The sequence below is a fragment of the Camelus bactrianus genome, chromosome 11 (assembly GCF_048773025.1).
Source record: "Camelus bactrianus isolate YW-2024 breed Bactrian camel chromosome 11, ASM4877302v1, whole genome shotgun sequence".
Taxonomy (NCBI): domain Eukaryota; kingdom Metazoa; phylum Chordata; class Mammalia; order Artiodactyla; family Camelidae; genus Camelus; species Camelus bactrianus.
In genome coordinates, this window is record NC_133549.1 from 78,100,259 (window position 1) to 78,124,369 (window position 24,111).

General features: G+C 37.7%; 1 protein-coding gene across 3 annotated transcripts in view; it reads right to left on the minus strand.

The window, feature by feature from the left end:
- WAPL (WAPL cohesin release factor) overlaps nucleotides 1–23,141 on the minus strand; it is a 66,690-nt gene extending 43,549 nt beyond the window's left edge. For 2 of the 3 annotated variants that reach the window (XM_010963075.3, XM_010963074.3), the window contains exons 1-3: nucleotides 22,876–23,141; nucleotides 19,546–20,066; nucleotides 1,161–2,204 (exon numbers count right to left, since the gene is read on the minus strand). In XM_010963075.3, coding sequence (XP_010961377.2) covers nucleotides 1,161–2,204; nucleotides 19,546–20,044 — 1,543 coding nt within the window. In that variant the 5' untranslated portion in view covers nucleotides 20,045–20,066; nucleotides 22,876–23,141. Of the gene's footprint in view, nucleotides 1–1,160; nucleotides 2,205–19,545; nucleotides 20,067–22,429; nucleotides 22,454–22,875 lie in introns of those variants that run through there. The other variant, XM_074374330.1, reaches the window with a different exon arrangement.
- Between the last annotated feature and the right edge of the window lie 970 nt (nucleotides 23,142–24,111).

Below are 24,111 nucleotides of genomic sequence, written 5' to 3' on the forward strand. Positions count from 1 at the left end.
TTAGATCTCAACTGACTAGCAAGGCTGTAGCAATTTCGGTTCTCCAGAAGGGACTCAGGACAACATTGGATGAATTCTAAAAATACTCTTCTTTATTTTTTTGCAGTGGTGAGTAAGAGGAGGGGGGCTCCTAAGGGCTACTTCTGTATAACTCTAGTTTTGAAGATAAGAGTGATTCTAATCTAGCAAAACTATTTTAGGCCAAATAAAGCAAAATGATAGGTAGTCTCAAGAATGGAATACTCTACAAGAGAATCAATATGTAAGAATATTGTGGTAATTCTAATTCACCATAACTCTTGATCTTTGACCCTAACAGGACAAAAACTTTATTTAACAAGTAAACCAATATAGGAAAACTGTATTTGTTAAATATAAGTAAGTACAGCCCCAGGGGCTTTCACATCCTCTTCCTCACTCAACAGCCAATTCATTTCACAAAGCCCTTGTCAAAGTGACTTATTTATAGCAAAGCTAACCTATTTCTTTTGTTTGTCTCTCACAGTGGAGACTATCGACTCCTCAAGGACCTAAGTCATTACTGGTCCTACTATCTTAAAGGACAAGTTAATTTTTCACTGTTCAGAGTATATAAATACTTAACTGGCACTTTTCAAATTTATTAAGTCAACGAGGATGATTCTTAAGATTAAGATTTAATCTTAACTTAATAAAGTTAAGATTTCTTAAAAATATTTTTTAACATTTATTAGTTGGTTTTGAGACTACAAAAGCTTTCTTATTTTACTTTTCTAACATTATCCTCATTACAACCATCTAATATCAATATAGTTCTAAATGTCCAAAATCTATCCTCATGTTTCCATTGCATTTGGTTTTTCAAATCTGAAACATCAAGATGTTTAGTATCCCTGTACACATACACACTTTAAAATTCTCAAGTGCTAATGGTAGAAGTAAAATACAAATATGAAAAGACTCCTCAATTTACAAATTGGTTGGTGCCTTACAATGTGGGACTTTATTAACATTTAAAATGCTGTATCTTTAGATAAGGTAACATTGGCTCTAAATAGGCACTACTTTTAAAATTAAACCTAATAAGCTAAAATTGATTATCTAGGAGGATATTAAGGAGCCGTTATTTAAGTCTGAAAAACACATTTACTAGGAATAATTTTTTATTTTTTAAATCTTACCTGCATTATTAGTACTAGACTGACTGTCCTGGGAATTATCATTGCTTTCTGGAGGAGGCTGCAAGGAGGGTGATGGAGCTGTTTTAGTTCTTTTTTTGCTTGTCTTTCTTTCCACTTGACAGTCATCATCTTCATCATCTTCACTTTCACTGAGATCATCAAAGCCAAAGTACTTAATTTTGTAATTAGAACTCCCAGAACCTCCTTCATCGCCTCCTGTCTCATCGTGATCTTCAAAACCAAAAAATTCAAGTTTAACATCCTTTTTAGATTTAGTATTACTAGGTCGAAATCTAGTAGTGGTCTTAGAAGTTGCAATATCTGCCTTTTTTCTTAGCCTGCCAGCTTCTCCCAGATCTGCAGGAGTCGAAGCAGTGAACTCATCCATGCTGCGTTCCATAGTATCCTGTATGGTCACATTACAAACTGACAAGCAAGACGGATGCAAAACAGTATAATCTCTAGTCCGTCCAACCGTCCCTCTAAAGCTGGTCCCACAACTCACACTGCCTTTCTTCGCCTGATTCAGGCCATCTTTAGTCGATTCACTGTTTGCTTTGGCTAAGGCCTGACTGGTGCCGTCCATTAGCTTATCAAAATTTGATGCTCCTTGTGAGGATTTTGCTTTATTGGCCCTACAGTACGTCCTGCAGTTGCTTGGCCTAAGAACACTTTGCATGACGTCTTCCTCAATGGCTTCATTTAGATTTTCCAACCGATTTTTAAAATCCTCATCCTTCATCTCCAAAAGAGGATCACTATTCAAACTTAAAATGCAATCTTCTGATCTGATATCTTCAAAATCATTATCCCACTCATACAAACCAGTTCTTACAGATCCCTTAATTGGAGATGTTTCTGATGGAGATTCTGACCTTTTTCCAAGCTGGGAGTTCCAAGCATCATTTGTTTCCTTGATTTCATCAGCTTTGTGTCCACAAGCCGCTGTGGTTTCTACATTGGATTTCTTAGCACTGTCTTCAGCATTTTTATAAATATGGAGACTATTCTTATCATGTTCTTCACTAAAGTTCTCCACTTTATCTACAAAAATGAAAAATAGGTCAAAGGATAAAAACATGAGTGACATCACTGTAAAAGTTAACAAAAGGGACATTTGGTCAATTAACAACAGTACAGTCAACTAATCTTAAAACAACTGCAATAATTTTAAATTGTGAAGAAATATATGTTCACATAACTGACATTTCCTCTTCTACCTTTTCAGTACACAGCTCTCATATCTTCTAGTGATTTCTCCCTAGACATTCAAGTCTCTTAAAATTGCTACCCTAAACTCAAGAGATTTCAGCAGGGTTAAGCAACAGGAGAATGACATACGAATAACTCAGCCAAATCTTCTAGAGGTATTATGGATTGTTCAAATACTTCAAGAATACTTCTATTATAAGTTATTTAGTAGAACCTAAACGATGTAACACAATAAATGAAAACATTCTGGCAGTGTCTATGTTTCTCTGGGGTCGGGCTGCCCATATGGCATGCCAGCTCTGTCTAGAAACCTGTTCTGGGGTCAGGTTTCTTTAGCTATTTGTTTTCCATTCTTTCTCCTAATCCTAAAAGCCATATAAGTTTAAGAATTTTTTTTTTAAACAATGGCTCTGATGCCTAAATTACATGGTTACAGTGACTACTTATCCATATCAGCCAGTAGTAAATCTTAAATTGCATATTAATTTTGTACCTGGGAAATTCATTTTTGTTGTCTTTAATTTTTATCATCAGAAACATTTTTTAAAAATCTTTCTAAATAAGAGATGAAAATGTGATTCAAACTGGAACTACAGTGAATTCTCTAAGCACTTGTAAGTAGAAAAGCCCAGGCAAAATGTTTATGCCTAATAATAAAATTACCCAAAAAAGCACCTACATTTAAGAAAAACCATTTACAAATTCCAATTAACAAGCCATCACATACAAGCAAAAGGATGCTTTACATGAAATTCCTGTACAATTTTAATGCTACCCAATGGGTATAAAAAAATACAACCTATACTTACTTACCTTTAGAAGGCATCTAATTCATAGATATATATTGTATTCTTAGATATTTCCCAGCCAAAGGCAAAGAACTAAGTTTTTATAATCTCAGAAGTACCCATCACTAAGCATAAGATACTGAAAAGCTAAGAATTAAAAGCTGACATCTGATACTATCTTAAAAGGAACAGAAGAAAAGCCAAGTCTAAAACTAAACCTGGGGAAATTATACCACTACTTTTATAACATGTGGAAGCAGCACTAGTACCTGAATCTGGAGACTTCTGCTGCCCTGGTCAAACTAGCCCAGTAGAGCTCAGGCAAGACCCCTAACTTTGGGAGTTATCCTGAGGGCTTCAATTTCTTCCTGTATTCAAAAAGGAAGCCACTGACCCAGACTACTTTACAGCATTATTGAAGGAATTATTTCCTAATAAATGCCTAGGGGAATGCTTTGTATGCTTAGCTACACAAAAGTCTATGAGATGTCATTAATGTTATATCACACCACTTACAACTGTATAGCATTCTACTATCTTAATGTCATTAAAATTTATTCAGGCTGTTTCTTATTATTTTATGTAATAACTTTCTGACTTAAAAAAAGCTTATTAACAATAAACTTTATTACTCATGTTTTTAAAAATTACTACTGCAAGTTTTACTTACTACTCCCACTTCCCCTAAGTCAGAGAAATGTTTTAACAGTTAGCTATTCTCATGGGCTGCCTTTCATATAAGTCTAACTGTATTGTGAGCACATCTTATAAATTGTTTTAAGTGCCAAGAGTAATAAAGGGCCCTATAGAAAGAAGTATTCTCACTAAAAATTATGTCACTGGCACATATAATTTATTCATGTATTCAATTATATAGCATAAACAATCCTACAGATGAATTATTAAAGTACATATTTTTAAACTTCTGAAACACATTGCATAGATAAAAGTTAATCTAATCAAGAGTTCTGCAAAGAAAAGCTATCCAAGTTCTCCATAAAAGTATTCTAATGTATAAAATAAATGATTTCTATGGTTCTTACTCATTTAGCTCTCCAACACATATTCTTAACTATACCTTCAGAAGAGAGAGCAAGGCTATCTTGTCCTAAAATGCACAACAGCGATTACTTTCAACTGCCCTCCTTCCTCAAACATCCCAGTTCCCTATCAGATAAACTGACTTTACATCTCAAAATATCAAGGGGGGAAAAAGGGAGAAAGTTCTCTTTTTACAGAGAAGATAAGCATTTATTCTGTTTTAGTCCAAACCGGCTATAGAAACAAAACTGTATTTCTAGCAAAATACAGTTTAGGAGTTAAATGGATGAGTACCTGCTCTGTCACTCACTAGCTAAAATGACCTTGGGCAAGTCACCTTAAGAAGCGGGGAGTTTCTTCATCTGAAAAAATGAGCTAATAAAATCTGTCTCAAGGGCTGGTTGAACAGATAAAAGAAGATAATATACCTAAGGATGTTTTGCAGGTTATAGAGCATCACACAAATGCAAATTATCATAGCTTTTACAACTCAGCCACAATACAGGGTAAATTTTTAATAATCTTTTAGTGAGACATTTCTTAGTGGAATCTAACCTGTATATTCATCAGTATTCCTTTAGGTCCTGTGTCTTTCGACTTCATGCAAGGATTTCAAAACTATATTCTAAGGCCTACTATTCTTCCTCAAGCGAGAAGGCAGACTGGATATGTAGAAAGTTTTCAGTAGAAGACTTATCCCAGTACCATCTGCAAACAGATACTTAATAAATGCCTTTTAACATCACTGGATTTTAGCATCACTAGGTAGGTACTCAATCTTTTGTACATTAGGTAGCATATAAGGGAGGAAATTTAGCATAATGAATAGGACATGGAATTTGGAACTTGAGGACCACGTTGTTGAACCACATGGCTAAGACAATAACTAGATGTGCAAAAATTTGGCAAGTCATATTTTTTCTCATTCTGCTTATCGAAAAAACAGTTAACAACCTGACAAAAGATTAATTAAATGCCCATTATTCCCTTAAGATTCTTAATTTTGATTTTTTTAATAGAAGTAACGGGGACAGAACCCAGGATCTCGTGCATGCTAAGCATGTGCTATACTACTGAGCCAAGAATCTTAATTTTGAAAGGAAATAGATGATTCCTTAAAAAAAAAAACACACATCAGTACTTAAAATAATGTAAGTATACCTCAGTATACATTATACTTGTGGGTATGTACACACATGTGAGTATAAAGAAAATAAACAGGTGGGACGATTTAAGGCTTTTATCAGTAAACTCTGAACTATTTAAAAAGTGGGAAGGAAGATTTAATCACAGATCTATGAATGGGTTTCATGAGCTCTGCAAATCTTGTGAAACTATGAAAAAAATGCGCACATATTTTTCAAGGAGAGTATCTATAATTTTACTAAGTTTTCAAATACTCCAAAATATATTTTGTAATTGGGAAAGGGCAAGAGAAGGAGCAAAATATCTGTGGGAAATCAGTGTATGTTGATTATAGAATTTCAAATCTCTGTAACAGGGATTATTCAATAATGAGTACTGGAACATCTTTTATCTCTAACCATAAAATAAAAGAAATTTCATCAAAATTAAATGTCCATTAAAAAAAAAAACCAATCCTGAAGAGAACTACCAGACCAGAATGGGGTGGGGGATATTACTACCATGTTAAGAATGCCTACAAAAAACTATATTTCCATCCATCAATCAATCAATCAAGTAATGTCACACAAAAAAGAATGCCTACAACTTAAGATACCCAACGGAAATAAAAAATAGAAAAATGATCAAGAGACTTGATTTAAAAAAGGACATTAAATAAATATATAAATCGTAAATACATTAAAAGGCATTTACATGCACTACTTATTAGGAAGATGCAAATTAAAAACATAATGAGATGCCACTACACAACTGCCAAAAGAGCTCAAATTCACAATGCCGAGTATTGTGAGAAGGCAAAGCAACTTCAGTTTGTCAGAGCGGAAGTGGGAACAATCACTCTGGGATACCTACAAAAGCTAAATGTAACAGTTATCCTAAGACCCAGGAATTCTACTTGAAAGTACTTACCTAACAGAAATGTATGCACATATGTACTAAAAGAGTTATCAATGTGAACCTTATGAAACTTCCACTTTCAAAATAATCAAGTGTTAGCAATTCCACATGGTTCAATTTAAGTATGCTCACATCATTCCAAAACAATGAAATATAAATATTCATTAACAGTACAATCAAGTGGTCTGTTCATATAAAGAAATACTTCAGAGCAATAAAAATAAACTACATTTCTGTAGGGGCATATTTCAGTACAATCACTATAGAGAGCAATTTAGTAATTATCTTTAAAAATTAAAAATTACATGTCAAAGAAATAGACTTACCCTGAAGCAAGCAGTTTTATTCACTCTACAAATAACTTCCCATAACTATGAATAACGTAAAGAACAAGGAAATTCACTATAACATTGTTTCCTCATTTTTGCTTTCATGAACAATACAAACACCTAGCAGTAAAGAACTAATTAAATTAACATACAACCACATATCTGAATACTATGTAGCTGTTAAAAAGTGTAAGGTAGGTCTACATTATGTTATGCCATTAGGGAAAAGGACGTCTGAAGGATAAGGGAAAAGTCTTCTGTATCTCTTGGATTTTATACTGTCTATTGTCTATTTAAAAGCTTAAAAAGTAAAAACTGACAAAGGTACATACTAAGTACGTATTAAGTAACTTAAACTGTAACCATGATATTGTAGTTATCTTTTTTGGAGTCCTTAGCTGTTAAAGAATTATATTTATGTATGAAATACAATGCTTGGAATTTGCTTCAAAATAATCCACTGTTGAAAGAGTAGGTAATGATAAACTGGCCATTAATTGACATTTACTGAAGCTGGATACACACACACAAACACACACACACCCGTTTAACTGTATGCTGATCTGTATATACAAACAGCATATATACTTCCTTCACTCTTCTTATAAGACAGTGAAGATATATCCGTTCACTTTTCACCAAACTCATCATTATATAGATGGGGAAAAAGCGGCCCAGAGAGGCCAATGACGACAAAGGTTGCCAACTAAAACAATGACCAAGAGACTTCATAAAAAGAACCATACCAAGTTCTAGTATGTTACACTACCTCTAGTGGTTGGCTGCTGAAAACTGAAATACTAAAGCAGATAAACCACCTTAACCCACATTAATAGGAGAGGTCCAGATGAAGAGGTTAAAAATCTAATGTGGGGGGCAAATTGCAAATGAGTACCACATGATGTGCTGAAGACTTAAATTTAAATAAAACCTTTGACTTCTGACTCAGGGGACTGTACAGATGATAGAGAAGTGGCTTTGGAGACCATGACTTACGAAATACAGTTGAGGTAACTAAAAAAGTTTAACTTGGGGGGCAAATGGGGTGCCACTATTACATAGCATGCCACCTCTAAATATCTGAGTGGCTATCATACAAAGAGGGAATAAGTTCCAACGTGTATAAATCACTCAATTCACAGAAATCATAAGGACTGATGAGCAAGAGCTTTAAAGATCAATTACAGCTGTCCAACCAAGGTGATGCCCAGGGAAAGTGTACTCCCTTGTCGTAAGAGAAACATGATAAAATGGGACCTGATCAAAACCAGTAACTTCTGCTCTGCAATGACACTGTTAAGAGAATGCAAAGACAAGCCAGAGACTCAGAGAAAATGTCTGCAATAAATGTCTGATAAAATACTTGTACCCAGAATAAAGAACTCTGAAAGTTTGATGAGAAAATTAACCCAATTAAAAATAAGCAAAAAAATCTGAGTAGACATCACCAAAGAAACTATACTGATATCAAATAAACATGTGAAAAATGCTCATCATTAGTCATTAGGGAAAAGCAAAAGGTTGATTTCCTTAATATATTAAGGATTCTTACACATCAACATATCCAATCAATGTTCCAGCAGAAAAAGCAGCTAGGGACACAAAGAGGCAACTAATGGAAAAAGAAACAGAATGAATTAATAACTTATGAAAAGACACTCAATTTTCATTTACAATTAAGAATCAGACTACACAATGTTATGTATTAATTATATCTCAATAAAGCTGGAAAAAAATCAAAGTAAAATAAAGGTGAACTATATTTATACTTACTAAGCCCTCAGTATGTGCCTCACACTATTCTAAATATTTTCCATCTATTAATTCATTTGATCTCATAGCAACTATCTGAGGTAGTAACTATTACAAGTTCACAAGCCTTTATTCACAATTCCAAAATCCAGAAAGCTCTGAAAACAAAATTTTCTCATAACGCATCTTGAAGCAAAACCTGACCTCACCTAAGTGAGGCTATTTATACTATTTCCTTTTTCTGAAAACACACTTGTCTTTGATTAGAGTGCTGCCTCAGACCCTGATGGGTGTTAATGTAAAATATATATACTTTCTAAATTCCAAAATAATCCCAATTCCAAGAGAAATCTGGCCCCAAAGTTTTCAGATAAGGAAATGTGAACCTGTAACCCATTCTGCAGATGAGGGACAGTTGATTTTAGTTAGTAGATAGTTGACAGCCACACAGTTATTAAGTGGTATTTATTGTCTGAAAAATAAAGCAACTTAAAAAGAAAACAAAAACACTGGAAGCAACCCTGAAGTCTGACATCAACATGGAACTGGTTAAGAAATCACAACACACGGAGAAACTGACACACCATGCAGCAGTATTTTCAAATAAAAGAGAGGCCAGAAAGAGAACTTTTAATATACTGACACAGAATTATTCCCAAAATATATTAAATGAAAGCAAGGTATAAAACAGAAGGCTATCATTTTGTAGATTTAAATACACACACACGTATAACTGCTTATATTGCTTGTACGTACGTACAAGGCGTATGTAAGAAAGACTAACACAAATAACTTTGAGTGGTCAATCACTCCAAGAACTAAGGTGACTGGGAAAAAAGGCTGGGAAGCTTTTAGCCAACTATCATTTTGTACCATGTGCAAGTAGAAATTTTTAATTTAAAATTTTAAAAATAAAGATGTGCATATTCTGAAGTGGAAAAATTAAACCCTAAAAATAAACAAGACATTTGTTTCTACATTTCAGCTAGGCAAAGTCCAAAGTTTGACAGGATGCAAGCAAAAAAAAAAAAAAAAAAAAAAAAAAAAAAAAAAGCCACACTGTTAGTGGGAAAGTTGGAATATCAATTAAATATTTAAATGTGTATGACCTTTCAATTCCATTTTTACAAACATCTACCACACTATACTGATGTATATTATGCTCAAAAACTTAAGTAGAAAAATGTTCAATGCAGCATTTATTTGTAACAGCAAATGACTAGAAACAGCCAAATTATCCCAAAGACACTAGTTTGATGTATGGAATATCCATACAATGGGAAACCATGAAGCAGCTAACAAAGAACAAGGTAGATTTATAAATACTGGTAAGTGTACATCTTAAAGAGGTTTCTTTAAGTGTTTTTTAAGGCACAATACACTAGTGTGTACACACTATACAATATGCACACAGTATACACATATATATATCATGCTCCCACTTATATGTTTGTTTTTAAGGATACATAGATTTCCATGCTGTGTGTATTAAAGATTATGAAAGATATATAAAAAATTGTTAACAGCATTTGCTTCTGTGGAAGGGAACTCATTTTTCACTGTCAACAAGGGTATGTGGCTATTTATCAGACGCACCTAGAAAGCCAGAGGAAAAACATGTCACATCTTCCTCAGTGAATCAATTTTACTCAAATATTTGGAAGGTAGAAAGTACTTAAAAAAAAAAAAAAAACCACAGCATTTCAACTGGTAATTTAAAACATTTTTGTATTTTATAAAGCATAGCTATCAAACACAAAATTTACATGTAAGTTTAAAGGAAGAAGAGTGAACAGAAAAAAACTTCAAAAGAACTATTCAACTGGGCCCACTACACAAAGCAGTCCAAGACAACTCAACTTCCCTTACTCCCCCCATCAATAGCCCAAAAAGGGCCTTACTGTCCCAGCCACACATCAAAGAGCCTGTTTGCTCCTGGGGTCTCCTGCTCAAACTGCCCATCTCTGCCCACCCTTGCAGTAGATTAGGAAACACATCCACATACCCCAGCCACTCTTCAACTAGTAGGCCACCCTGACAATTAAGTTTTCAAACTAAATACACAGACCCCTAGAGTTAAACAAAGACCTTCCAAAACATATATAGCACAATTAAGTTTTAGGGACATTCATTTCTAAATCCTCAACTTCATGTACTCTGGTCCAAAAGTCATCTATCAACACACCTGGGATTAATCATTCCTCTCCCACATTACAAATAATGGCGTATCTATCACTCACCTATCTCTAAACCTACTATGGTATACCGCTCCTACTCTGGCATGACCTAAAAATAAATAATGTGACATATTATTGTCTTCTGTGCTTAATAACTATGTCTAATGTCTCGGTAACAAATCCTCTGCATGTCAGGTGGTTCCGATTATTACTTTAACAAATAAAACCTGCCATAACAAAACTCTTTCCATTCTCATTTTTGTCAATAGGGTATCTCAATATTTAGATATATTAAGAAATAAGAAGAGATTGATGCCAGAGCTTTTTCTTAATTCTAGCAATAATATTCATCCACATATACTCAAACTAATTGAAAAAGGCTCCACATGTGTCATTTTCAATAAATTTTGCCTTTAAAATGTACAGCATTCACACTGGATCAATTATGCACTAATAATTACAATCATAATTTAGTCTAGAAGAATTTTTAAATAAGCATTAGAGTCACAGAAAATTCTTAAAAGTTTATGTTTAAATTTATATACATATTTTTGTACAAAGAATTAAGAAAAAGATGACCATTAAAACACTAAACATACTAGTCATTTTAAACATTAGGATAAAATCCTAAAGGGGAAGTGGGACAGAAATACAATTACAAAAAGGCAAAGAGGGGGCTGTAAATCTGGCTGTTAAAGAAAAACCTGTTTTTATTTTTTTTTAATGTGTGAAAGTGAACAGCAAATAATTACGGTGTTTGTAAGCAAGCAGATGATTATGATAAAGCACAGGATAGCAATTACTTTGAGGGTGAAGGAGAGGACACAAGGAAGAGCTTCTGGAGTAGCTGGCACTATTTTCCTTCTTGATGTGGGTGGTGGTTATAACAGTGTTTGTTGCCCTATAATTCATTAAGCAAAATAGATATTCCTATATATTATATTGTGATTTTTTATATCTGTGTTTTATTTTACAATAAAAAGGTTTAAAGAAATCACTGATACCTAAATTGCATGCCAGTTTCAGTTCAAAACACCAATATTTATAGCAAATTATATTAATTACTTTGCAGGAAATTATATTCCTTGCAAACATTTAAGTTTAGGATCCATACTTTTAAGACCTAGGTACTGGCCCCAAGAGGAATGTGGACATACAGCTACACAAAAACCTAAATGCAAATGTAAGCAGCTTCATTCATTATCACCAAAAACTGAAAACCCAAATGTCCTTCAACTAGTGAATGGACTGTGGTACATATATACAATGGAATACTACTCAACAATAAACATACTCATACATGCAACGACATGGAATATGCTTTAAAAGTATTTTGCTAAATGAAAAAGGCCAGGTTGAAACTGCTACATATTGTATGATCTCATGTATATGACATTTTGGAAAAAAACAAAGCTACAGGGACAGAAAACAGATCAGTGGATGCCAGGCTTGTAGGTGGGAGGAGGGGCTGACCACAAAGGAGCATGAAGGAACTTTTGACATGAAGGAAATATTCTCTATCTGAATAATGATTATATAATTGTGTACATTTCCATAAACCTTCATAGTTTTTTTAAAGATATTGTACCAGTTATCTTCTACTTGCCCTTCCAGATCCACTCTCCACCCAGATCTCAGCTCCAGGAGGCTGACCTGTGTTGTGTCAGTTTCCTTACCCTCAGGCTTCCACTGGGTTCCAACTATGAGGAGCTCCAGGACAAAGGAAGGAGGGAGCAGAGTTAGGTTCAGGTATTTTTATCCTCCAGTACCTTCCTTACAAGGTCCCTCAAAAGAAGGATGCTGCTTTTAAGGTGGCTTTCTCTACACAGCTCAAATAATCCCCTGCCCCTATGAAACTCGGTGAGAAGAGCTTCACTGCAGCTAACTGAGGCTAGGGCACCATCCTCGGTGCTTTCCCTAACAGTCCTCCCACACCTTCATAAACAGACCCTCTACAAATAAACCCTCCTGGTATTAGCTTACCTGTCCTTGTCACCTGTTTTCAGTTGGGACCTTGACTGATAAATCATGATGCAAACTTGAAAAATTCATGGGGGGGGGGCATCTTATCTATCTCCTCAAAATCTACCTGTACCTTTTTCCCATCTCTTAATCCAACAACCCACCCCACCACCCCACACCTTCTAAATCCAGAGTATCCAGGCCTCAGTGATCAGCATACTCACATACACCTGGGCGTCAGGCCCTCCACCACCTCCTGGCCCTAGCTGAAACCTGACTGAGTATGCCCTCCTCCTGTGGCGCCCTCAAGTATCTCAGAGAAGGATGGTTTGTGGTTACTCACATGATGGCTCTCCAGAGCCCTATATAAAACCATTACTACACCCCTCTCTTATACAAGCCCATTCTTTTGAGGTTTGTGCCACCTTAGCTAGTTACCCTCTAAATCTCTCCTATCTGTTGTCCAACCAACTCTTATTCTTCATTTATTTAAGGATTTCACACCAGATTTATAATGTACCCCACCCATGCCAGTTTTGCCAACACCTTGAATTCCACCAAATTCCAACCCCCTGGTCTCCCAGTTCCTTAACCTTCTTCTGACAAGTCTTCTACGTTTCACTTCAGCCACCAGTTCAGTTTCATCAAGAACTTGTCATGTTCTAAAATGCGCCAAATCTTAAATATTAAAATCAGACAACCCACATTTTAATCACTACCAGCTATCCAACTTGCTTGTTCCAGTAACCCATTCTTGACTTTTATTCAATAAGACTTTCAGTATACTGACCTCTCTTCTAATCTTTCTCCTAGCCACCCACCCTGTCCAGTTAATAAACTTTAAACTTAGGACAGTCCATTTCCATCACTCTCCAGCTGATATCCTAACTCTCTTCTCTATTCATTCTATGTCCTGTCAGACAAAATGCCAGTCCAAAATAATTCTCATTATCCTATCCAATATTCTATATTCTGGGCAGGTTCTGGCTAATAAGGCCTACTAAAGGAGAGGGGAAAACACACACTCAATAGGCAGATCAGCGACCAGGGGTTTTCAGGGATACAAACTTCAACTAAAGCATCAATAACATCCAGAAATTCTACTTTCTCTCTAGACAACTTCCTCCTCTTCCACTTTCTGCAATTATCTGTTTGAATCCTTTGCCCGTTCCCTCCAGCCACCACATATCAACCTTCTTACTTTCTTCCTTTCAGAAATGACCTCTTTTGTCACTTTATGGGGGGGGGGGGCAGGAAAATGAAGCTTTCATAGATCGTCTTAGCTTCCATCCTCCAGTTAAGCTCCCATTTTCACCCACCTTTCCTCCTGTCCAGGAAATGCAGCATCCTTTCTCCCAAGACTACTCTCCCCTTTTGATCCTACGCTTTGAGGCTCTCTTGTGCAATCGAACTTTCCAGAACCCCTCATGTATCTCTCGCTGCCTCTTTTCTTTCCTTCAAACGTTTTTAACAATTTGTGTAGAATTCCATTTCCTCACTGTGTACTCACTGCTCAGACCACTCCTGTCCAAGCTGTGAAATCCAATGCCGGCTTTGCAGTCCTCATTTTCATTGACCTTGCACAGGCCTTCCAATTCAGTTGAACCTTCATGAAACACTCTTCAGTTAGATTCTATAAAATGTTACTTGCTTGATTTTCCTTCAGGTGCTCTAGCTGCTCCTACTCAATTTCCTTATCTAGTTTTTCTTTTTCTTCTCTCCATCCATTGCAAGTTCTTCAAGTTCAGTACTTTTTCTTCACATTCTTCGTAATGACTTCTTCTAATCCTGTACTTTCAAGTAACATTTATATGTTGAATCACAAATGTATCATCTCCAACCAAGACTTTTTATCTAAGTTCCATACCAGCAGATTCTACTTGCCTTTGAACATGTCTCACAAATATCTCAATGTGGCCAAAACTGAACTCATATAAACTTTCCCTCAACTCGTCCCCTTATTTCAATGAATATTACTACAATCCACTCAGTTGCTCACAGTAGATACCTGGGATCCATTCTTGATGTCTCCTTCTTCCTTACAGACCATGTCAACATACTCTGCCACTTTTATCCTTTCTCAGTGCACCAACACATCTCAAGTTAAATGTCAGCCTTGCCCAAATGCCTCACTCAGATCAAGTAAATTAGCCTATTATATGCTCTCACAGCACCCTATATTTTCCTGTCATTTTCTGCACACTTGTTTGTCTTTATTCAATCTCTGTCCTATTCTTTATTCAATCCATCTTGCCCACTAGAAAGTGAAAAAGGCAAGATCTTGTTCATGGATATACACCCAACGTTTGGCATACAGAAGATACTAAAATTATAGCTGGACGGTTGGAAGGAAGGTTATCTCCAGAACAACCTATGAAAAATTCATCCTCCTCTACAACCAGGGGTCTAGAAAAGTTGAGGACGGGGCTGGATCATCAAAATATATGATGTATCATCTGGGTCTAAAGTCTAAGAATATGGAATACATGTGGGAAATGCTCTGAAAAACAACAAGCATTAAACAAGTATGTTGCCATTGTTTTAGAAGTAGTTATTTATCATGACCAGCAGAAGTCAGTAGCTCCATCCCTAGAGGGCAGATATTATGCTTACGGTTTTCTTGTACTAGCCCATGGTTGGTATTCAACCGGTATCCAAGGAGAAACTTGTTAGTGGTTACCCACGCTTGTGCTATTGCTCAAACCTTGAGAATTAACCTCCTTTTATTAAAAAAAAAACTTTTACAAGAAATAAAAGTTTTACTTTAAAACACAATGAATTTACTTGAAATTACAGTGTCTCAGAATTTGCATACTGTTGAATTTCCATCTGTATACAGCACAAAAAATTAGCAAATAAAAGATACTTATTATCTATAAAAATATGGCCAGCTTTCTTCAGTAAGTATGATAAGTAGTTTGGCCATCATTCTTATTAAAAAGAAAATTATTTAAACAGAGGCAAGGTAACCCATAACTTGCTATTTGTCCAAGGGATTCCCAATATCAAGATTAAACTGATCATATAGCAGTAGTCTTGTTATTTTAAATATAAGGCTTTAAGTATGATAAAATCAAGTTCACTCACATCAGAATACAGCAGCACTACATGAAAAGAACACTTAGGATGTTTCTCAGATCTTCCACTTAATAGTTCAAGTTATTCAACCTTTCTGAACTATGCTTTATACCCTATAAAATGAGAATAAAGCCTGCCTTAAATAGTTGTGATTAAGTATCAACTGATAAATAAAGGGCTCAGCAAAGAGTAATAATAGGCATTTTATTGTCTTCCCTTAAAAGTAGATGTTAGGTTTAAGTATATTCTACATGACAAATACATTCAATGTCTAAATGAAGGCAAACATCTCTTGCCTATATTATACTTTGGGAATTCTTTAATAATCCTCATTAATCACCTGTACTTTATCCAGTGAGTAGATGACAATCTCCTCAGGTCACAAGTTCCTGGCCTACTTTAAGCTTTCAGGCATAAAACAATCCATCTCTTTCTAAAAACCATCTTCAGTTCTAAATCAAAGTTTCCGATTTTTTGACAACATCCCTCTAACTTATACAAATACCCAGTACAGCTTTAAGCAAATAGAAAAAAAAATTATTGGCTACAAAAAGTCATGCAAATTAAGAGCCTATGCCGTAGTTATCTCAATATTTGGCAGGATATGCAGACCGAATCCCAGCTGGCTAGCAAGGAAAACGTGCCAAGTAGAAATGCAAGTCTTTGCACACTTTATTCTAGAGTCCAGATTAAAAACCTGTAGCAGAAAGATGAAAAATAGAAGTAGCTACATATAAAAGCCAAGAGAAGCCTTCTTTTACTCCTAATGCACACAGCCCTGGATTCTAAACTTCCTAAGAATATTCTAAGATCTCTCAAAAGGCCAAACTTTTAGGTCCTGCTAAAAGTCATTTTTAAGTGTCACACTTGTTTGAGAACTCACTGGCTTTAATGGCAACTGCAACTAAAGTATATGCAGATAAAATAAGAAATCCAGAATCTGCTTTAAAACAATCCAGGAGGTAGAGGACAGGAGGTAGAGAGAGTAGTATATACAATAGATGGAACAAGACTTGCCATACACTGACAACTGCTGAAGTGAGAAAACAGGCACATGAAGTTCTTTTAACATGCTATTTTTATGTGCCTGAAAGTTCCATATTAAAAAAAAAAAATCAAGGCTAGAATGTTTTAGCAACCCAATCCTTCCCTGCAGTTCTCATTCAGTTTGTAATCTTGCTTCTGGTTCCCTTACCCATCAAGCATCTATTTGGAACATGGCAACCATTATATATTTTATCATGACCTCATTCTGGGTTTCCTCTTCAAATAAGCCACAATTTTAAAAAGCACTGTCGGGTATAAAACATTAAAAACAAGGAATTTTAATAGCACCTAAAAATTAACCACATACTCCCCTATAAAGAGATCTGCTTTAAAACTTAATGTCAGGAGGAATGATATATAGTAAGTTTGAGCTTGGATAAGCCCTTTTCACTAACGTGATACATAATTCTACAGCAAAAAAAGGTCTGAATAAGCAGGAACATTCCACTGGAAGGATTCTGAAGAACCCAACTTGTACACTCTGAACAAGCATGATCATAAAATTTTTCACAGGTTCTTAAATAAAATACCTGAAAAAGACCCGCAAAGGATTTCTGAGACCTACATAGGTATGCAAACACTTCTATCTGAAGTCCAAAATGTATCATTCTCAAAAGATCTCCGATTCAAAAAAGGTTTAGGAACCACTTTTGATTTACAGAAACCCCTTTTATCAAAACTTTAGGTTTGAATTTCTAAACTTTAAAATCAGAAGGCTTTTGGAACAATAGTAGAGGCAAGACAATCTGACCAACAAAATGCAAGAAAAAAGTCAACACCCAGGGAAATGCCCAAATTTCAAAGGAGAGAAGCAATGAAAAAGAAGGGCACAATGTATAGAAGTATTCCCAGAACTATAATCAACGTATAAACATATGAACTTTTAAAGGGTTTATAAGAACAACTAACTTACATGTATTAGAGGTAAGATAAGACTACCATCAGAATTAGAAGAACTCACTCAAAGTTCCTTCTTATCCTACAGCAGGCTGCCAGGGTTGCTGCAGCTCTGGATGGCCAAAAAGGATAAAATAAGAAATATTCATAGTGCTACACCATTCCCAACTAATGGTGCCTTGTGAAGAAAGAAGGAAGAGGAGCTAGATGTTCTTTAAGATCTATTTATCTGTATTTTAGTATACACTTTCTCCTCACAAACCCATTATAATGGAGTCTGGAGTCCCAGTCAGTCCGCTGTATCAGTACCAGAACTACAATGTAGCTACATTAAGACTGGGAAGCTAGTACCTCATTTCTACAGAAAATTATGTTTCCAGTTCCCCCAAAACAACTTCAATGGTAGTTTGGACACACACAGATGTAATATCAGCAAAGCTCTCTAAGTAACTGCTGCCTATGAATATTTCACTTCCAAGTTCCTGCTCCCCCTCTACCTAAACATTCATCCTATCAATACCCTCTGCCTGCCAATGACGCCGCCCTATCTCCAAAGACAGCACTTGGGGAAGCTTGTGTCTGCCTTCATGATTCACCACTTGCCCAGCCTCAACTTATTTCCTCCAGCCTATCTGTCCCACACTGAGGACCAGACCACTAGGTAACTGCCATGGAACAGCATTCCCAGAGCCTAGCACAGTACAGGACACAGAGTAGGTGCTCAACATTTTTTAAAAAATCAAAAATTGAATTTCATTCCAATTCTGCCACGACCCAACCTTCAACAGTTACTTAACATCTTTGAGTCTCATATATCAAACGAGGAGAGATGAGTTAAAGTTCGTTTTGGTTCAATGGTTCTATGATTAGAATACAGTTTTAGTAGCTGATTTGGGAAACAGCTTTTATGTTGTTTTTTAATGAAATTTAACCTAAGTTACGAACAATGCCTCAGGAGAAATGTGGGCAAAGGATAAGAGCCAAATCAGAATTAACCAGGAGGGTCAACGGAATGACAGTAACAGCTGGCTCATCCTCTCATCCAAGGGTGAGAAAAAGAGCGAAAAATGTTCAGCATTTTTAGTCAAACTATGCAAGGCATAGTCTTGCATTATACGGTTTGAGGGCCTTTTAAGGCTCCCAAAGGATAAATTCCTCTCAATAATCCAGAACCAGGAAAGGTTTGTCTTGACCTCCTTTCAAAATATAAGCTCTATATAACCTTTCATTATCGCTAAATTTTGCCAAAAGATTAAAAACTAAGGTTTGTTTTCGACCACAGTGCCATCCTTGTCCTACTGCTGATAAGGCATGCACGCTGTCTTCCTTGCCATCTCCAACCTTAGCTCTTCAGTCATTTAGTTAATTGCACTTCTTACCATTTATTTTCAGTCTCAAATTCTTCACAAAAGGGAGTTAGGGATACAACTGACAAAATACATTGTCTTAGGAACAAACACTAGATGCCAGATTTACAAATTTAACATTTCAAAAATACAACTGGTTTTGTGGAGGAAAATCTATTAATACAAGTTGCTACTGGCACCAAACCATCTCCAAACTAATCTCAATCTGCAATGAAGTTCAATTCTTCAACATTCCCACTCAATACCTCCTTAATCTCTCCAGTTTTGGAAGAAAGTCTAACACTCGTAAACCTAATCCTCATTGTAAATGCTCATCTCATTTTCATTATCAGTCACCATCCAAATTCTCCACAGCATCTCCAGAAATGAGATACTGTGCAATCCTAACACAACAAAAAGAGATGCTTCCTATTGGAACTGGAGTTAGGGACTACTGAAAAACCATTCCCAAAATTACTGTAAGTATAGTGTGGAAACATTAATCTCCAAGATGTTTAAGTAAAATTTCAACCCCCACTGGTTTCTTTAATTTCTTAAATCTCTCCTACAAAATTATCTTTGATCCCAATTAATTATAAATGCAGAAAGAAAACCCAAGAGGTACAATATTTCAGAATTTAAATCAAAACTCATTTAACTAAATGGCTTACACAATGCTCTCCTGGTTCAGAACAAAGAAAATCAAAACTTACCTGAAGTCATTAATTTAGCACAGCTACTTCTGCTTGCATTGTCTTCCAAGAGACGGTTTGTGCTCTTTTCTTTCCCAAGCAAAGTATCCTCCAAACGCAAGCATTTATCAGATACAACGCTGTCTTCACCCATCACATGACTAATTTTGCTATTAGCTTCAAGTACAGAAGTGACATCTTCCAGCTGAGCAGCTTCATTAGATTCTGAATAAGAGGAACCCTTACCCTGGGCTAAATTCTTCGAAGAAACTGGTAGAGACTCATCATCGCTATCAAATCCAAAAGGATCGCCAGTATTTTCTTCTTCCATCTTAGGTTTCTTCGGAATTTCTTGGATATCTGGTTTGAAATTGGGCCTCTTCTGACCTAATTTAGCCATAAATGTGGTCTCTCCCCACTTTGTGCTAAGGGTGGTCCGTTTGTTGGAAAAGACTTCATCAAATTTTGAACTGCCATTTCCTCCTTTCCTACTGTATGTTTTCCCAAATCTGGATGTCATTTTGACACCTGTTTCATATTCTCTGTGGAAAAAAAAGAAAATATATAATCGCCAAATACTTAGCAAATGTGAATACTGAATATAAAAATAAGAACATAGGGATTCTCTGCATGTGGCTTTTCAACATTCAAGATACAAATTTTTAAAAATAGTTAAATAAATATGGGGAGGGAGTGTAAAGAGGGAGGCTCATTTTTTACTCTATATGCTTCTACATCAACTTTTTTTCAGTGAGTACATATTCATATGCTACTTTTAGAATAAGAAAGCATAACAACTTACAATGCAGTACACACAAAACCAACTTATTGTGGAACATGGATTTTTCTTTAAAGTTTCAAATAAATCTACTTAACATTCTCATCACTTTTACCTTAAAAAATTATCTGAATAGGCTAATTACCTTAAAATATAAAACCTTAAGCACAAAACGTTATTTTATGAATCTCAGAAGTGTCAAATAATTGACTAAATATAGTTCTTTGAAATTTCAGAGCACTTATTCATGTGAGGGGGGAAAAGTCAGAAAAATGGTGCTGTTTTCTCACACATCAGAATCTGCAGCTTTTAACCCCATCTCAAAGATTCTGACTCTTGGTCTAATGTCATCTGAACTGTGACCTGAAAAATATTCTTCACTTGGTCATCTCCCTAAGCGCAAGAAACTAACACTTATTCTGCCTTGTCCCTATAGTGCTGTGCTCATTTGCTGAGTTACATTTTCTGGAGCTCCTGAACTCCAGCATATTACACTGACTAGTCCATGGATTATTAAACGAAGCAACAGAAACATGTAACTTTATTTTCCTCTTTGCTTTAGTAAAAGATAAAATGATTCATCTGACTTATCTACATTAAAAAAGTACTAGGGCAAAAAAATTTCAGGACAGTAAATCAAGAGTCAAACATTTTTAAAACCAGTTAAAAGTACTTTCAAAACACTATCACTCCTTATCCACCTCCCATACTTTGACCTTCTAAAGTTTAAATATCAGTAAGTTAAATACAACCAGAAAAAAATGAACAATTGCCTAGGGGTTTGGAAAAAAACTTCATACTTTCAAATTTACAATACAACAATTGGAATATTTTTGACCTACACTTCTAGATGTTTTCATCTATATTTTACATGTTTCCCTTTATTAACCTAAATTCTTACAGCTTAGAGTGAATTACTATAATAAACTTAGTTTGATATATACATATAATATATTTGGTAGAGGAATTTTCTTCTCATATTTTGGTTAGAATCCAACTCTAGTTGGACAATACTTAATTTAGTCATCATGCACATCTGTTCTAAGAGAAAATAGTCTGTAATTTGTCTGAAGACCTTTTAACATGTCACAAAAACTTTTTCCTGGGGAGATCTATTTCCCCTTCTACTATCGATTTACATTCAAGAATCTTATTGTCCTGTTAAGTATAACCTAAAAAAACTAAGTACGTTTGGCAGCTACAAGAAACACAAAGTAAGTCATTTCTTTTCATTCCTCCATGAATGGAAAGCCCTGATCTACAGACCTACATTTACATATACACCCAACAAAACTGGAATGTTTTGGATACACTTACATGGCAATCACCTAAAAATGCTGACTAAAGGCCAAACCAAAAATCTAGACTTGGTCTATTTTAGGCCCATAACAGAACAGCGCTTGGTAAAAATGGGCCTTAGAACCATAAAGCATTAACTGTTTCAAGTTGAAAGCCTGCAGATGAATATTTGATATTAAGGAGTTAATTACTTTAAGTGGTAAGAAAAATCATCTTTGCCTTTTAAAAGAACCCGTATCTTTGACAAATAAACACTGAAATACTGATGAAACGTCATTCTCCAACTTTTAAGGGGTGAGAAATGGAAGGTGCCTAGATGAGAAAAATCTGGTTACATGTTAATAACTGTTGAATCTGAAATCCCTGAAGTACATGGGAGTTCATTATATAATACTCCCTATCTCTGACTGCCTTTACAGTTTTCCGTATCTTTTTTTAAAAGTCACTAGACACTACCGTGATGGCATTATCTAAGCCTACAGCGTAAAGTACGTACAAATTCAAAAATATGTGTATAGTAGACACATTCGACATTGTATTTCAAGAACACAGGCTATCTTGCTCAGGCTTCAAACTCCAAAGACTACCCTAACCGGAAAAAAAAAAAGAAAGAAAGAAAGAATGATTCACAACTAAGTCTTTTCGATCGTTGGGCCTTTGCCTCAGACCAAAGCCAGGTCGAATTTTAAGGGAAGTGCGCTGGGATAAAAAGTCCTCACACTTAACCTCCAACTAAATCCAGCGTCTTTCAGATCTCCAAGGGCTTGGGGGCTTCCATGAAGGAATGAAAGCTCAAAAGGCCAAACCTGACCGCCCAGAAAGCCTCACCTGGGGGGCGGCGGTGCACTAGGAGGTGGCGGGGAGAGGCGGCCCCGCTCCCGCTGGACGCTCACGCAACTTTTCTTCTCCCCACCCCCACCGCCCAGGAAAGGGATGTTGCTTCCGACGCCCCGGAAGCCTCTGCCACCGAATCCCCAGGGCAGTGGAGGGCCTCAGCGGCGGGCAGGGGCGGAGGGAAAGACGGCAGAAGACTCAGTCCTGAAATCAACACACTTGACCGCGCCTGGGGAGGGAAGTAAATCCGCCGTCGCGCAGAAAGAACTCACAATAAAGGGGAAAAGAGGAAAAAGAGTTCTTCAGATCGTTCCCCTGCCCAACTTCCTCAGAGGCCGGGTGGGTGAGATAGAAAGACTTACATCACACCCTCCCAGACCCCTGCCTCCCCCACCCTCGGCAAGCCCCGGGCCTAGGCAGCCGCCCCAGACCTCACTTACCCTCGGCGCCTGGCGGGTGCTTTGGCCTCGGGCCGCCTCCGCCTCTCCCGCTCCCAGCCGCCCACGGGCGGGCGCCGGAGCCCCGCGCGGGAGAACAGGGCCGGCTGGTGCGCGAAGAGAGGCAAGGGGCTCCGCCACCGTCAGAACCCGCGACTCCGCTCTCGGTAAATAGGAAACCTGGTGGAGGGGGGGAGGAGCGGCGGCACCGCAACTTCCCTCCCCGCCTCGAGCGCCGCTGGCCGGGCCCGGGCCTAGGCCTCCCTGATCGCCGCCGCCGCCACCGCCGGAGCTGGTGCCGGAGCCCGCTACGTGCCCCCGATGGACCGCCGCCGCCTCCTGCGCCGCCGCTTCCGTCGGTGAATGGTCAGCGCTGGAGTTTGAACAGGGCCCTGAACCATCTCAACGCCATTTGCGCTCCCGGCCCCCACCTCCTTCCTCCAACAGCCGCTCGCTCCGTCACTCCGCTTCCCACAGGCCCCGCGCGGCCGCCCGACCCCGCAGCCAATCGCGCGGCCGCTTACTCAAACCGCCGCGCAGGCGCCGCGCCCCGCATGCTCCGGCGCCCGCCATTGGCCCGGCCGCGGGGTTCGACGGGAGTTGTAGTCTCAGACGGCGAGGTCGCGGTGCTGAGAGTCGGGCGCGGGAGCGGGGAGCGGGCGGAGTGGTTGCGGCGGGCCTGACCAACCCGGGTTCGGGAGCCAGTTCCAGCTCCCAGCCCCGCCGGGAGACGCAGGTGCTGCGGGGGAGGACCGGGGAGCGCCGTGCAGGCAGCTGTATCAATCGTTTCCCCTCCAGGGACTCGTCGGTGCCTGGGGACGGTGGGTTGTGCAGCTGCGCCGGGCCTGCTGGGGCCGCTGCCTGGGAGCCGGAGGCGGGGAGCTGGCGGCTCCTACTCCGAGCGGCCCTCGACTCGAAAGGCCTGGGGCGCTGGGCATCCAATGGCCGCGGCCGGGAGCGATGTCCGCCCGGCTCTTTAATGCGCCCCCTGCATTCCCTCGGCCTTACCTTCTTAGTTCTTTCTCCCTCTGTTTGTCACGAACTCATTATAAGTGACCCCCGAGAAAACTGAATGGTATTAAATTATCATTAGCCTTGGTGGGTGTGATGCTGGTAATGTGGTTAGATTAAGGAGGGTGGGGAAAAAAGGACGAAATACTAAAATTTTGACGGGTAAAATGATCTGGTGTCTGGGATTTATTTTAAAATAACGCCTACAAAAACTGAGGAGGGAGAATA